The sequence below is a fragment of the Gorilla gorilla genome, chromosome 9 (assembly GCF_029281585.2).
Source record: "Gorilla gorilla gorilla isolate KB3781 chromosome 9, NHGRI_mGorGor1-v2.1_pri, whole genome shotgun sequence".
NCBI lineage: Eukaryota > Metazoa > Chordata > Mammalia > Primates > Hominidae > Gorilla > Gorilla gorilla.
The window spans coordinates 53,121,796-53,135,227 of NC_073233.2; the positions used below are offsets into that span (position 1 = coordinate 53,121,796).

A 13,432-nucleotide genomic window follows, 5' to 3' on the forward strand; every position below is an offset into this window, starting at 1 on the left:
GCCTCAATGCTCCCAGTGCTATTCATGGGCAGCTCTCTGGGCTCAGGAAGAGCCAGTAATACTACTGGATAAAGAAGACTTAAGAATCCACCACCTGGTGCACGCTGGTAGTCCGAGCACTCGAGAGGCTGAGGTGGGAGGATTGCTTGAGCCCAGGAGGTGGAGGCTGCAGTGAGCCACTGCACCCCAGCCTGGGTGACAGAGTGAGACCCTGTCCCAAAAGAATCCGCTATCTTCAGAGCAGGGCCAGGTGAGAGGAAAGATGGCAGGTTGAATTTACAGGCATTAAAGATGTTCCACCCTCTGGGTTTTAATGGATTATCTCATTTAATCCTCACAAGAGGTAGGTGAGTAAACTGAGATTTGGAGAAGTACCTTGTCCAAAGTCACATGGCTAAGAAAGGTCAAAGTAGGACTTCAAATGTCAAAAATATTGAGTGAGGGCGGTGCTTTTTTAGTTAACTCCCTACATCTTCCCTTGTATCATTAAAATGATATCAGATCAGGTAGGGCATGGTGGCTCACACCTGTAATCTCAGCAATTTAGGAGACTAAGGTTGAGGCTAGGAATGCGAGATCAGTCTGGGCAATGTGGTGAGACCCCAAAAAATAAAATTAGCTAGGCGTGGTGGCATGTGCCTGTAGTCAAGGTTACTTGGGAGGATCACTTGAGCCCAGGAGGTTGAGGCTGCAGTGAGCCATGATCATGTCACTACACCTGCACTGCAGCCTGGGTGACAGTGAAACCCTGTTTATAAAAATCAGGGCTGGGCACGGTGGCTCAAGCCTGTAATCCCAGCACTTTGGGAGGCTGAGGTGGATGGATCACAAGGTCAGGAGATCGAGACCATCCTGGTGAACACGGTGAAACCCTGTCTCTACTAAAAATACAAAAAATTAGCCGGGTGTGGTGGTGGACGCCCATAGTCCCAGCTACTCGGGAGGCTGAGGCAGGAGAATGGCATGAACCTGGGAGGTGGAGCTTGCAGTGAGACAAGATTGCACCACTGCACTCCAGCCTGGGCGACAGAGCAACTCTGTCTCAAAAAGAAGAAAAAAAAAAATCAGTTCTGGCTGGACGCGGTGGCTCACACCTGTAATCCCAGCACTTTGGGAGCTTGAGGCAGACAGATCATGAGGTCAAGAAATCAAGACCATCCTGGCCAACATGGTGAAACCCCAGCTCTACTAAAAATAAATTAGCTGGGTGTGGTGGCGCATGCCTGTAATCCCAGCTACTCAGGAGGCTGAGGCAGGAGAATCGCTTGAACCCGGGAGGTGGACGTTGCAGTGAGCCAAGATCGCGCTGCTGTACTCCAGCCTGGTGACAGAGTGAGACTCCATCTCAATAAATAAAAATAAAAATCAGATCTATGCTGGGTGAGAGCAAAACTCCATCGCAAAAACAAAACAAAACAAAAAAAACAAACTTCCTTTGACAGTATTGTGGGATACAGTAGTTAGGAGCATAGTCCCCACTATCAGATTTCCTGGGCTCATATTCTGGTTCCAACATTAAGAGGGAAAATCATGGTCAAGCCACCTGACCTCCCTGACCCTTCTTTATGCAGTCATCCTGTGGTATCCATGGGGGATTGATTCCAGAACCAACCATGCATACCAAAATCCATAGATGCTCAAATCTCTTATATAAAATGGCACAGTTTACATATAACCTATGCACATCCTCCCATATACTTCATTTTTAAAATTTATTTTTATCTTTTTGAGTTGGAATTTTGGTCGTTGCCCAGGCTGGAGTGCAATGGTGCGATCTCGGCTCGCTCGGCTCACTCCGCCTCTTAGGTTCAAGTGATTCTCCTGCCTCAGCCTCCCGAGTAGCTGGGATTACAGGTGCCTGCCACCACGCCTGGCTAGTTTTTGTATTTTTAGTAGAGATGGGGTTTCACCGTGTTGGTCAGGTTGGTCTCAAACTCCTGACCTCAGGTTATCCACCCATCTGGGCCTCCCAAAGTGTTGGGATTACAGACGTGAGCCACCCTGCCCGGCCTTCCCATATACTTCAAATCATCTCTAGATGACTTACACCCAATAGAATGTAAATACTATGTAAATAGTTATACTGTATTATTTTAAAATTTGTATTATTTTTATTGTTTTCTTTCCCCACAAATATTTTCAATCTGCAGTTGCTTGAATCTGCAGATGCAAAACCCACAGATCTGGAAGGCCACCTGTATATTAAAAGGTGTATGTAACGACATTACTTACCTCATACGGTTATGAGGATTAAATGAAAGAACTTACATGGTGCCTTAGCACAATGCCTAGTGCCTAGTAAGCTGTGAATCACTACCACTCGTATTCTCACTATTGCCTGGGAACTGGACCGGGCATTGGGCCTGTTGAAAGTTCCTCTGCCGCTTACCTCGTCCCTCTCTTGGGCCCTGGAAATAGCCCATCAGTGGGGTAGTTGCTTCCTGGAATGTTTCCTCACACAACAGTTCCCAGCTGGAACAATTTATTTTTCCAAGAAATGGGACCTCTAAGTTATAAGAGTCATGGGCTGGGCATGGTGGCTCACGCCTGTAATCCCATCACTTTGGGAGGCTGAGGCTGGTGGATCACCTGAGGTCAGGAGTTGGAGACCAGCCTGGCCAACATGGTAAAATCCCGTCTCTACTAAAAATACAAAAACTAGCCGGGTGTGGTGGTGGGCACCTGTAATCCCAGCTTCTCAGCTGCTTGGGAGGCTGAGGCAGGAGAATTGGTTGAACTCAGGAGGCAGAGGTTGTAGTGAGGAGAGAGGCATGCCACTGCATGCCATCCAGCCTGAGCGACACAGCAAGAGTCCCTTGCAAAAAAAAAGAATCATAGAACTTCAAAGATACCCTTTCAGAGCACATTCTTCACGGTTACTGTTGGCAGAGGTCACAGGTGTGGGATGGAACATGGCTCCGTCTTGAGAAGTCTCATCCATGAGCTCAGGGAAAGAATGAAGATCAACGTCTGCCTCAGGCACAGGATAGTGGAGTGGAGCAGGGAAACCCTGTGGCTACAGTACCTGGCCTAGGATCTTCTAACGTGGTTTTCCACGGGAAGGGACCTGAGATAGATAGGGATCTTTAGCACCCTCCTCATAACGGTTTTTTTTTTTTTTTTTTTTCTCGTTTTTCAACACATCAGAAAACAAACAGGACAGAGTTCCTTGGCCTCATTCTTTGGTTCTGGTTGACTGAAAGGCAGTGAGCTTGCAGGATTTGGCAGCCCAGGGCATCAACTCGATCAAGGGGGAAGGGATTCAGAATTACTTGTGACATGCAGGACCTGCTTTTTAAACAAGAACACACATTCTCGTAAGTCTGTTTTCTTCCAACATAGCGGTCAGTGTTGTAAGCTCTAGGGACTTGGGTTTTTCCAGTCAGCTGTGCTAATTCCAGACAGGAGTACAGCCACTCTTTTTTTTCCTCCTCTTTTGTTTCCCTCCTCTTTTTTGAGACAAGGTCTTGCTCTGTTGCCCAGGCTGGAGTGCAGTGGAGTGATCATGGCTCACTGCAGCCTTGACCTCCTGGGCTCAGGTGATCCTCCCACCTCAGCCTCCCAAGTAGCTGGGACTACAGGCTTGAGCCACTATACCCAGCTAATTTTTGTATTTTTTTGGTAGAGCCATGTTGCCCATGTTGGTCTTGAACTCCTGGGCTCAAGTGATTCACCCACCTTAGCCTCCCAAAATGCTACTGTTGTATGAGTGAGCCACCAGGCCCAGCCTTTGTAGCCATTCTTTCTAAATATGTCTTTCCACTATAGCAGCAAACGCCTCCATCATCCCTTCAGTGAACAAATACCCACTCCCATGTTCCCACTATAAAGGAGAGACAAGTTTAATTTCAGGAGGCTCCGGGGCCACCTGAAAACGATGACTGGAACCTTTACAGGATTAATCTTCCATCAATCTTTCATTTCTTGGACATCAATTGAATTGAAGGTGGGCTACAACAGAAAAGTTCCTTTGAACTTTATAACTGCCCAAAATCTCCTCCTGAATCCAGAACCTTTTCATCCTGAAGAGTTTTTCTGACTGTGGAGGGAGGTCCTGTGGAATTTATTCCAGAGGTGAATACTCAGCTCACTTTCTCATCCTTACTCTGACTGAATGTGAAGCAACTGTTAGCCTGGACCAAAAGAGACTCATACAACCAAGCAGCAAACCACTAAGATTTCCCAAACTCCATTAGTCAAATGAACACAAATCTAGTTGTAGTGTGAGAACCACTGAAGCCCAGCCAATCTCTGGGCGCAATCTTGTGTGCCTTTGGTCAGCAAAGTGGTAGGATGCCCAAGAGCTTCTTGAAACGACTGGTGATAACTGGAGGGAAATCATGACCAAAATCTCAAAACAAGGAAGGATGAGATTTTTCTGCTCCCTAGGAGCTGTTTGTGGAGAGCAGGAAAGGAGAGTTCCTTCCATTCCAAAGGAATAAAAGCTCCAAGTCTGTGAGCCAAGAAAAAGGGAAGCTCTGTAAGCAGTAATTAACCTTTCTCTAACTGGCTGAATACCCAGCTGGTACCAAAAGTTAAAAAATTGCTGCCCAACACTCCATGATATGGAGCATCTTGGGAGTCAGGTATAGTTAATGCAAACTTTATTTATAAAAGACTCTTAAATTAGTTGTATCATGCCATGCATTCATACAGAATACAGTGACCCTTCAGGGCGACAGAGAAGAGCTCACAAACTGAAAGGAAAACTATTAAAGAGTTTCTAATATTAACTATTAAAAAGCTAGGAAAGATTAGGACAATTTTACAAATGAGCAATTAAAAAGAAAAGGATCTGGGAACTAGACTGAGCAGAGAGGGGGCAGCTGTTTACAAGTCTGTACACTAAACTCATCCACGGACAGTCTTCTAGAGCAGCAGGACGCTGACAGAGAGAAGCAGAGTATGTACAAACACTTGTGCCACAACGACTCCTCCCCCCAGTTCCACGGCATGATACATACAACCAGTTTGTATACACTAGGCCTGCTGAGGCCATTTTAAACTATGAGGACTTCTAGTTTAGTAAACTAAAGCTGCAGGGTGCCAGGGGAGTGGGGCAGCTTCATTTGCGACTGCTCTTTATTCTCTCCAGTCTTTTTTTCAAGTCGTCTATGTTAGCCGTGGAGGAGGAGGAGGTCACAGTTCCTGAAGAGTGAGTCTGGTTAGAATCCAGGTCTGAATGCTGGTGCTGCTCCCGTGACTCCCGGAGCTGAGAGAGTTTGCTGTGGAGCATGTCTGTGGAAGAGGCGACAGTAGGAACTGCTGGTTTGGAGAGCAAAGAGGTCAAAGGAGGTCGGTCATCTTGCTATTGAGAGAAGGAGAGAGATTGTCTAAGGTCAGGTCAAGCAGGTCAAGATGCAGCTCCAGAACTACAGCAAGACTAAGCCACTTCTCTGTGGGCCAGCCTGCCTCGGACCTGCTTGTGACTACCCTCCCTGAGCTGCACAGAAGAAAAGGAGCAGTACCTTTGTGTTGTCCAGACCACATCGCTGTCGGAGGATCTTTAGCCTTTCCAAGTAGACAGACGGCCCCACTTCTTCCCCATTTGTGTTACCTGTGGAGGACACTGTGCTTGTGGGCGTGGGCACACATGTGACTTCCATCTGAGGGGAGATGCCTAGAGGGGAAAAAGTAGAAAGAATATTCAGATATCCACATATCCCCCTTCTAAAGTGCCTTGGTTAATCTCCCACCAAAAAGAACAATTAAGAATTTCCTATACTTGAAAACTACAAATTCCACAAGAATCTACCTGGAGTTGGTGATAAGGGTGCTCTGAAATATACAATATAAGCTTCTTGAGAATGCAAAAAACTGATATAGAAAGGCAGAATGTAAATTGGGTCATCCATCTGCATCCTGGGTTATGCAGGGGATTGTACTCCAGTAATCCCACGGCTGACTTGGGCAATCCAAAAAGCTGAAGCTACTCCTAAGCATACTGTAATTGCCCAACTGAAAAACCCGAGGACCTTAAATGTTTGGAAGAATTAGATTAAGTTTGGACCAATGTCACATAGGAGAAACTCATTTGAACCTGTGAAGGAAGCAAGGTGTCCAAGGCTATGGGTGTATTCATGGGGAAGAGAAGGTGTCCAACAATTATCTAAAGAGGGCATAGAACTGGAGTGTCTGTAACCCTACCACTAAGATCAATATTCTGGCAGGAGAGAGGAAAACCAAAACAACAAGAAATCCATCACACTTCCTAAATTTCTGAGAATGAACAATGATACAATGCGGGCCTTTAAAATATTTCACTTGGTATCAATGCAAATGCATTCCACAGGCCCCAAAGGTGAGGTACTGGGAGGAAACACTGCCTTATGGTAAATAGAAAAGTAGAAAGGTTACTCCAGGGAAAAAGGACTCCTTTAAGGTAAAGATGAGGAGAATCCTCTGAGGGGGTGAAAAATGAATGAAGAATTATGTAAAAGCCAGCAATATGAGATATCTGAATACTCTAAGGCACAAAATCAATTTAATAATCAGTGGGAATACATGCTTGGGTTGCAAATGTGCTGTTTAGGCCAAAATTATCACACGTTGAACATCCCCAAAAAGGGCTTTGGAAACGAGGATAGGATGCCTGCCCTGATCAAACCATGGTATGTTTACATGTGGCATACTGTTGGACATTCTGCACACCACACTTTAACTCCTAAAAGGTCTTTTTCATTAAAGACCAGCCTGGACAACAAAAAGAGACCCCGGCCGGGCACAATGGCTCATGCCTGTAATCCCAGCACTTTGGGAGACCAAGACAGGTGGATCACTTAGAGGTCAGGGGTTCAAGACCAGCCTGGCCAACATGGTGAAACCCTGTCTCTTAAAAAAAATTCAAAAATTAGCTGGGGGTGGTGGCACACACCTATAATCCCAGCTACTCGGGAGGCCAAGACATGAGAATCACTTGAACCCAGGAGGCAGAAGCTGCAGTGAGCCGAGATCGCACCACTGTACTCCAGCCTGGGTGACAGAGTGAGAACCTATCTCAAAAAAACCTCAAAAAATAAAAAGACATGTAAAGTCTTGGAAAGGCGTAATTTAAGGTGTCAAAAACAAAAAAGAACTCCTATTTAAGAGAACAAAATTTAACTGAAGCTTCAGCCCAGCAAGATACAGGCTGACAGTGGATATGATCAGGGTCTGAAAAACACAAAGGGACATGCTTTGACAGGCAAACACATTCTCAAATGTAAGAGTAGGTGAATGTCACTAAACTCGGAAAGAACTAAGCATAGGACTGATGAGAGGGCACTTTTGCAGTTGGGTCTGTCTTGTCTTGGTTTAAGGCTCATGATAGCTATTTTCTATAACTGAAACCTCCTAAGTCTTCTGTTTGTCTCTAGATCCTGTGAGCAGTAATTCTCGAATAGGGGCTTTTTCACTGTGGGGGCAGTAACATTTCAGCTTAAACTTAGTTACTGCATTCATTTATATCATTTAACAAATATCATCATGTGTGGCTTAAGGGCAGGGATACATTCTGAGAAATGCATTTGTTAGATAATTTCATTGTTATGTGAACACCTAGTTGGTAGAACCTGCCACACACCTAGGCTACAAGCCTGTACAGCATGTTACTGTACTGAATACTGTAGGCAATGTTAACACAATGTTAAGTATTTATGTATCTAAACATAGAGAAGGTACAGTAAGAATGTCGTATAAAAGATAAATGGTACACCTGTATAGGACATTTATACCAGGAATGGAGCTTGCAGGACTGGAAGTTGCTCTGGGTGAGTGGTGTGTGAAGGTGAAAGCCTAGGACACTACTGTCAACTTTATAAACACTGTACACTTAGGCTACACTAAACTTATACAAAAATAATTGTGCTATGACATTATGACAGCTATGGTATCATCAGGTGATAGGAATTTTTCAGCTCCATTATCATCTTATGGGACTAGTCGGCTGGGCATGGTGGCTCACACCTGTAATCCTAGGTCTTTGGGAGGCTGAGGTGGGGGATCACTTGAGACCAGGAAGACCAGGAGTTCAAGACCAGCTGGGGCAACATGGTGAAACCCTGTCTCTACTAAAAATACACACAAAAAATTAGCTGGGTGTGGTGGCACGCAACTGTCCAGCTACTCGGGAGGCCAAGGCAAAAGAATCACTTGAACCTAGGAGGTGGAGGTTGCAGTGAGCCGAGATCGTCACTGCATTCCAGCCTGGATGACAGAGTGAGACCCTGTCTCAAAATAAATAATCTTATGGGACCACCATCATATATGCAGTCCATCACTGGGCAAAATGTTGATATGCATGACTAGACACAGATGCTGAACAATTAACCTAATAAATACTACATTATATAGTATGTTAGAGGTGTAAGTGCTATGGTGGGGTGAGGGATAGGTTGCAAGTTTTAAACAATAAGGTTTTACTGGCCAGGCACAGTGGCTCATGCCTGGGAGTACTTTGGGAGGCCAAGGCAGGAGGATCAACTGAGGTCAGGAGTTGGAGACCAGCCTGGCCAATATGGTGAAACCCCGCCTCTACTAAAACTACAAAACTTAGCTGGGCGTGGAGGTGCACGTCTATAATCCCAGCTACTCGGGAAGCTGAGGCAAGAGAATCTCTTAAACCTGGGAGGCGGAGGGTGCAGTGAGCCAAGATCGTGCCACAGCACTCCAGCCTAGGCGAGAGGGCAAGACTTCATCTCAAAAAAAAAAAAAAAAGGTTTCCCTAAGATGGTGGTATTTGAACAAAGATGTGAAAGAGGAAAGGGAGCTAGGCAACAAAGCCATCTAAGGAAGAGCATTTATGTGTAAGAAATAGCCAGTGCAAAGGCCCTAAGAAGACATATGCCTGGTGTGTTCCAGAAACAACCAGGGGGAGGCCAGGCGTGGTGGCTCACACCTGAAATCCCAGAACTTTGGGAGGCCGATGTGGGTGGATCACTTGAGCCCAGGAGTTAGAGACCGGCCTGGGCAACAAGGAGAAACCCTGTCTCTACAAAAAATACAAAAATTAGCCAGGCATGGTGGCATGCACCTGTAGTCCCAGCTACTCAGGAGGCTGAGGCAGGAGGACTGCTTGAACCCAGTGAGCCATGATCACGCCACCGCACTCCAGCCTGAGTGAGAGAGCGAGACCCTGACTCAAAAAGAAACAAGGGGGCTGGTGGGGCTGGAGTGAAACAACAGGAAGAGGACTAGGTGATGAGGTACTAGGGGCACTGGCAGGTCCTATAAACACAGGACCTCAGAGACCTTTAAAGGGCCTTTTGCTTTTGCTGAGTGAAAGGGAGAGCCTCTGGAAAATGTTTCATTAGAGTCATTCTGATGCTATGTGTAGAAAAGAACAGAGGAAGGCAGGGTGGAAGCAGGGAGATCAGGCAGGAAGATAGCACAGTAATACAGATGAGAGAGAACACACACACCAAGGTGGTAGCAGTGAAGATGAGAAGTGTGGATGAATTCTGCATATGGTTTGCAGGTAGAGCCAAAATAATTTCCTGACGGAAAGGAAGAGAAGACTCAACAGCTTTGGATCTGAACAAACTTGAAGGATAAAGTTGCCATCAACCAAGATGGAGAAGAATGTAAATGGATCGGCTGGGCATGGTGGCTCATGCCTGTAATCCCGGCACTTTGGGAGGCCGAGGTGGGCGGATCACGAGATCAGGAGATCGAAACCAGCCTGGCCAACATGGTGAAACCCCGTCTCTACTAAAAATACAAAAATTAGCCATGGTAGCAGGCATCTGTAATCCCAGCTACTCGGGAGGCTGAGGCAGGAGAATTGCTTAAACCCGGGAGGCGGAGGTTGCAGTGAGCCAAGATCGCACCACTGCACTCCAGCCCGGGCAACAGAGCGAGACTGTCTCAAAACAAAACAAAACAAAACAAAACAAAAAAGTCAATGGATCAGGCTTACGGGATGATCAGGACTTTAGTTTTTTTGTTTGTTTGTTTTTGAGATGGAGTCTCGCTCTGTCGCCCAGGCTAGAGTGCAGTGATGCGATCTCGGCCCAGTGCAACCTCCACCTCCTGGGTTCAAGTGATTCTTCTATCTCAGCCTCTTGAGTAGCTGGGACTACAGGCGCACGCCACCACACCCAACTAATTTTTGTATTTTTAGTAGAGACGGGGTTTCACCATATTGGCCAGGCTAGTCTTGAACTCCTGACCTCGTGATCTGCCCACCTCAGCCTCCCAAAGTCCTGGATTACAGGCATGAGCCACCATGCCTGGCCAGGACTTTAGTTTTTGACATGTAGAGTTTACAATGTCTATGTGAGGCTGGGCATGGTGACTCAAGCCTGTAATCCCAGCACTTTGGGAGGCCAAGGTGGGTGGATCACCTGAGGTCAGGAGTTCAAGACCAGCCTGGCCAACATGGCGAAACCCCATCTCCATTAAAAATACAAACATTAGCTGGGTGTGGTGGCACCCGCCTGTGGTTCCAGCTACTCAAGAGGCTGAGGCAGGAGAATCACTTGAACTTGGGAGGCGGAGGTTGCAGTGAGCCTAGATTACACCACTGCACCCCAGCCTGGGTGACAGGTTGAGACTCCGTCTCAAGAAAAAAAAAAAAAAGTCTATTTGAAACCCAGGTGGAGATATCATGTAGGATATAGCAGTTTGGAAATCAGGAAGGAGGTCTAAGCTGGAGATTTAAATGTTATTTAAAGTGGTGAAAGTAGATGAATTCATTAAGGAAATAAGAGAAAGAGAGAAGACAACCATAGACTGAACCCTGGGGGATGTCCACATTAAAAGGTCAGAGTGAGGCCGGGCGCAGTGGCTCACGAGTATCATCTCAGCACTGTGGGAGGCTGAGGCGGGCGGATCACCTGAGGTCAGGAGTTCCAGACCAGCCTAACATGGAGAAACCCCGTCTTTACTAAAAATACAAAAAATTAGCCGGGCGTGGTGGTGCATGCCTGTAATCCCAGCTACTCGGGAGGCTGAGGCAGGAGAATAGCTTGAACCCGAGATTGCACCACTGCACTCCAGCCTGAGCAACAAGAGCGAAACTCCATCTCAAAAAAAAAAAAGAGGTCAGAGCAAGTGAGCAAGAATCAGTCAAACGCCAAGAAGGAATAGCCAGTGAGACTGGAGGAAAACAAGACGGCATGGAGAACTGGAAGCGAAGTGAAGAAGCTGTCTCAAGGGCAGGGAACAATTTATTTACCATTGTCAAATACTGATGATGGGTCAATTCAGGTGGCTAAGAATTGACCACTGGATATAGCAATGGGAAGGCCATTTGGTGACCATTAAGTATTGAGGTTCATGGATATGAATTTAAACCAACCAAAACTTCAGGTTCCTGTGCTAGGAGCTATTTTTAGCTTATTCCTGGAGCTATAACAGGAAACCATACCTGTTGAAGTGGAAATACGACCTTTGCCCTCCCTCTCCATCTCAATCACCCGAAGGCCTCTTTCGACATAGCTCTGGAAGAACTGTGAGGAATTTTTCAGAAATGGTTCAATGTCAGCATCTGAGTATTTCTTCTTATATTCATATAACTCTGCTAGTCCCTGGTGAACAGGAAAAGGGAAGAGGTGGGGATGAATGTTAGTGTCACTTTACCATAAAGCAGACCCCTATTCTGCTTAACCCTTTCACTCTCACCTCTTTAGTGTTTTCTTTAGAGCCAATCTTCTTAAAAATCTCAGCTAAGAAATCATTCACTTTGGCCTTTGATGATTTTTCATCCTGAAAAGTTGAAAGACACAGGAAGAATTGGTTAGACTTGAGTTATTAATTAGGAACTGATGGTTGGATATGAACAGAAAATATCTCAAAATCTGGGCCTTATTGGTATGTTCCTACAGATAACAGATGCACCAATGATGCAGGTCTTGCAGCAGAAGCACTAACATTCTGTGTTACTGAATGCCTCCAGTCTCAGATTTCCACCTCAACTTGATGGAGAAGGAACTGACACATTCTTTCCATGTTAAGCAGAACTAGCTATTTATCTGGTGACCAATGCCTTAGGCATCTTTCTTGGGGACCAAAAAACACATGGTTATACTTAGTTTAGATTTTAAAATTTCAAGGTGGAAATGGTTACTGCACCACAGCAGGAGACTGATTCGACCAGTCCATGAGCCTTCACCTTGGACCTTCGGAAAGCATATCCTGGTGACCTACACCTTAGATAAGATCACTTCCGGTGTAGCCTCATGTCCCTCAATCTTTCAAGTCAGGCCACTCACTATTCGAGATGCTCCCTTTTCTGTTTCCTTATCAGACTTGCTCCCAGTCTGGTCCATACTGTGCTTCATCATCCGGCAGAGATGGGCCTCCAGCTCAGACTCGTTTTTGTTGTCGATCATCGTTAGGTGGTCCAGGATCTGAGGGAGACACATGCATGACTGATAGCACTGCCATTTCCATGATTTTCTCTCAAGCTCCCTCAGAGACCAGTTGCGATTCTTACTCACCTTGGGCCCTTTTAATTTGCATAAGGTGTGCAGCAGGGTCTTTAGGGTCCTTATGGGAAATTCACTTTTGCATTGCTTCAGTTTCTCTTTGGGGAAGACCTTCATGAAAATGTGGATATCCAGAAGAATTCTGTCTAGGTTAATGCTATTGATGGTATCAGGCAACAGTCGAACCATTCTCCAGAGACACTATTGAAAAAAGAATAAAAGAGTTAGAAGGAGTGACTGAAGAATGAGGATAATTTGTCACCATTCATCTTCCCTAAGCTTTGAGCTCACTTCTAAAAGATGGCCAGGGCTATAAATGTGGCACATCATATCTTTCAAGTTCAGCAGCTAAAACATGAAAATTTTTAATCACTTCTACCATGACACCAGCTGAAGTGTGTCCAGTCATTCATCTAATCATCCATCTCTACTCCTTCCCACTCCCCAGAGCTAGGGGCCATCATTTAACCTGGCAGAAATTCTCTCTTGGGTTTCCTTCGTTCCTGAGAGTAAAGTAGTTCATGTTGCTTAACCAAATCTAATGCAAGGGGACAAAATATCTGATACTAATTCAGTGTAATAACAGTATTACAATGTTATAAATATGTTCATTTGGTCTCTTTCACAAAAGAGACCAAATATCATAGGGCTGTAGATATCTTTTTCCCCAAAATAAATGAAATCTGTTTCAAACTTCTTTCCTTTTGATCCTCGGAGAATTAGTAAAATATTTACAAAATATTTCCTCCCTTTCACTGTTTGTGGCCACGAACTGTTTAGGCCTGAACTTAGAATATAAACTGTAGGAAGGGAAAAACTGAAGACCAATTCATATATATATATATATATATATATATATATATATATATATACACACACACACACATATATATACACACACACATACATACACGTGTGTATTATATACATATATATAATATACATATATAACATATTAAGATATACATATATAATACATATATACACATATATAATACACATATATATAAAAAACCATATAGATA

The 13,432-nt window shown here is 45.0% G+C and overlaps 1 protein-coding gene across 8 annotated transcripts in view; it reads right to left on the reverse strand.

Annotated features, from left to right (window-relative positions):
* Positions 1 to 4,587: 4,587 nt before the first annotated feature.
* The window catches only part of CKAP5 (cytoskeleton associated protein 5), a 102,429-nt gene continuing 93,584 nt past the window's right edge, over positions 4,588 to 13,432 (reverse strand). For all 8 annotated transcript variants that reach the window (XM_019037172.4, XM_019037169.3, XM_055354808.2 and 5 more), the window contains 6 exons: positions 12,420 to 12,608; positions 12,192 to 12,329; positions 11,602 to 11,685; positions 11,348 to 11,507; positions 5,469 to 5,620; positions 4,588 to 5,308 (listed from right to left, as the gene is read on the reverse strand). In XM_019037172.4, coding sequence (XP_018892717.3) covers positions 5,066 to 5,308; positions 5,469 to 5,620; positions 11,348 to 11,507; positions 11,602 to 11,685; positions 12,192 to 12,329; positions 12,420 to 12,608 — 966 coding nt within the window. In that variant the 3' untranslated portion in view covers positions 4,588 to 5,065. The remainder of the gene's footprint in view (positions 5,309 to 5,468; positions 5,621 to 11,347; positions 11,508 to 11,601; positions 11,686 to 12,191; positions 12,330 to 12,419; positions 12,609 to 13,432) is intronic.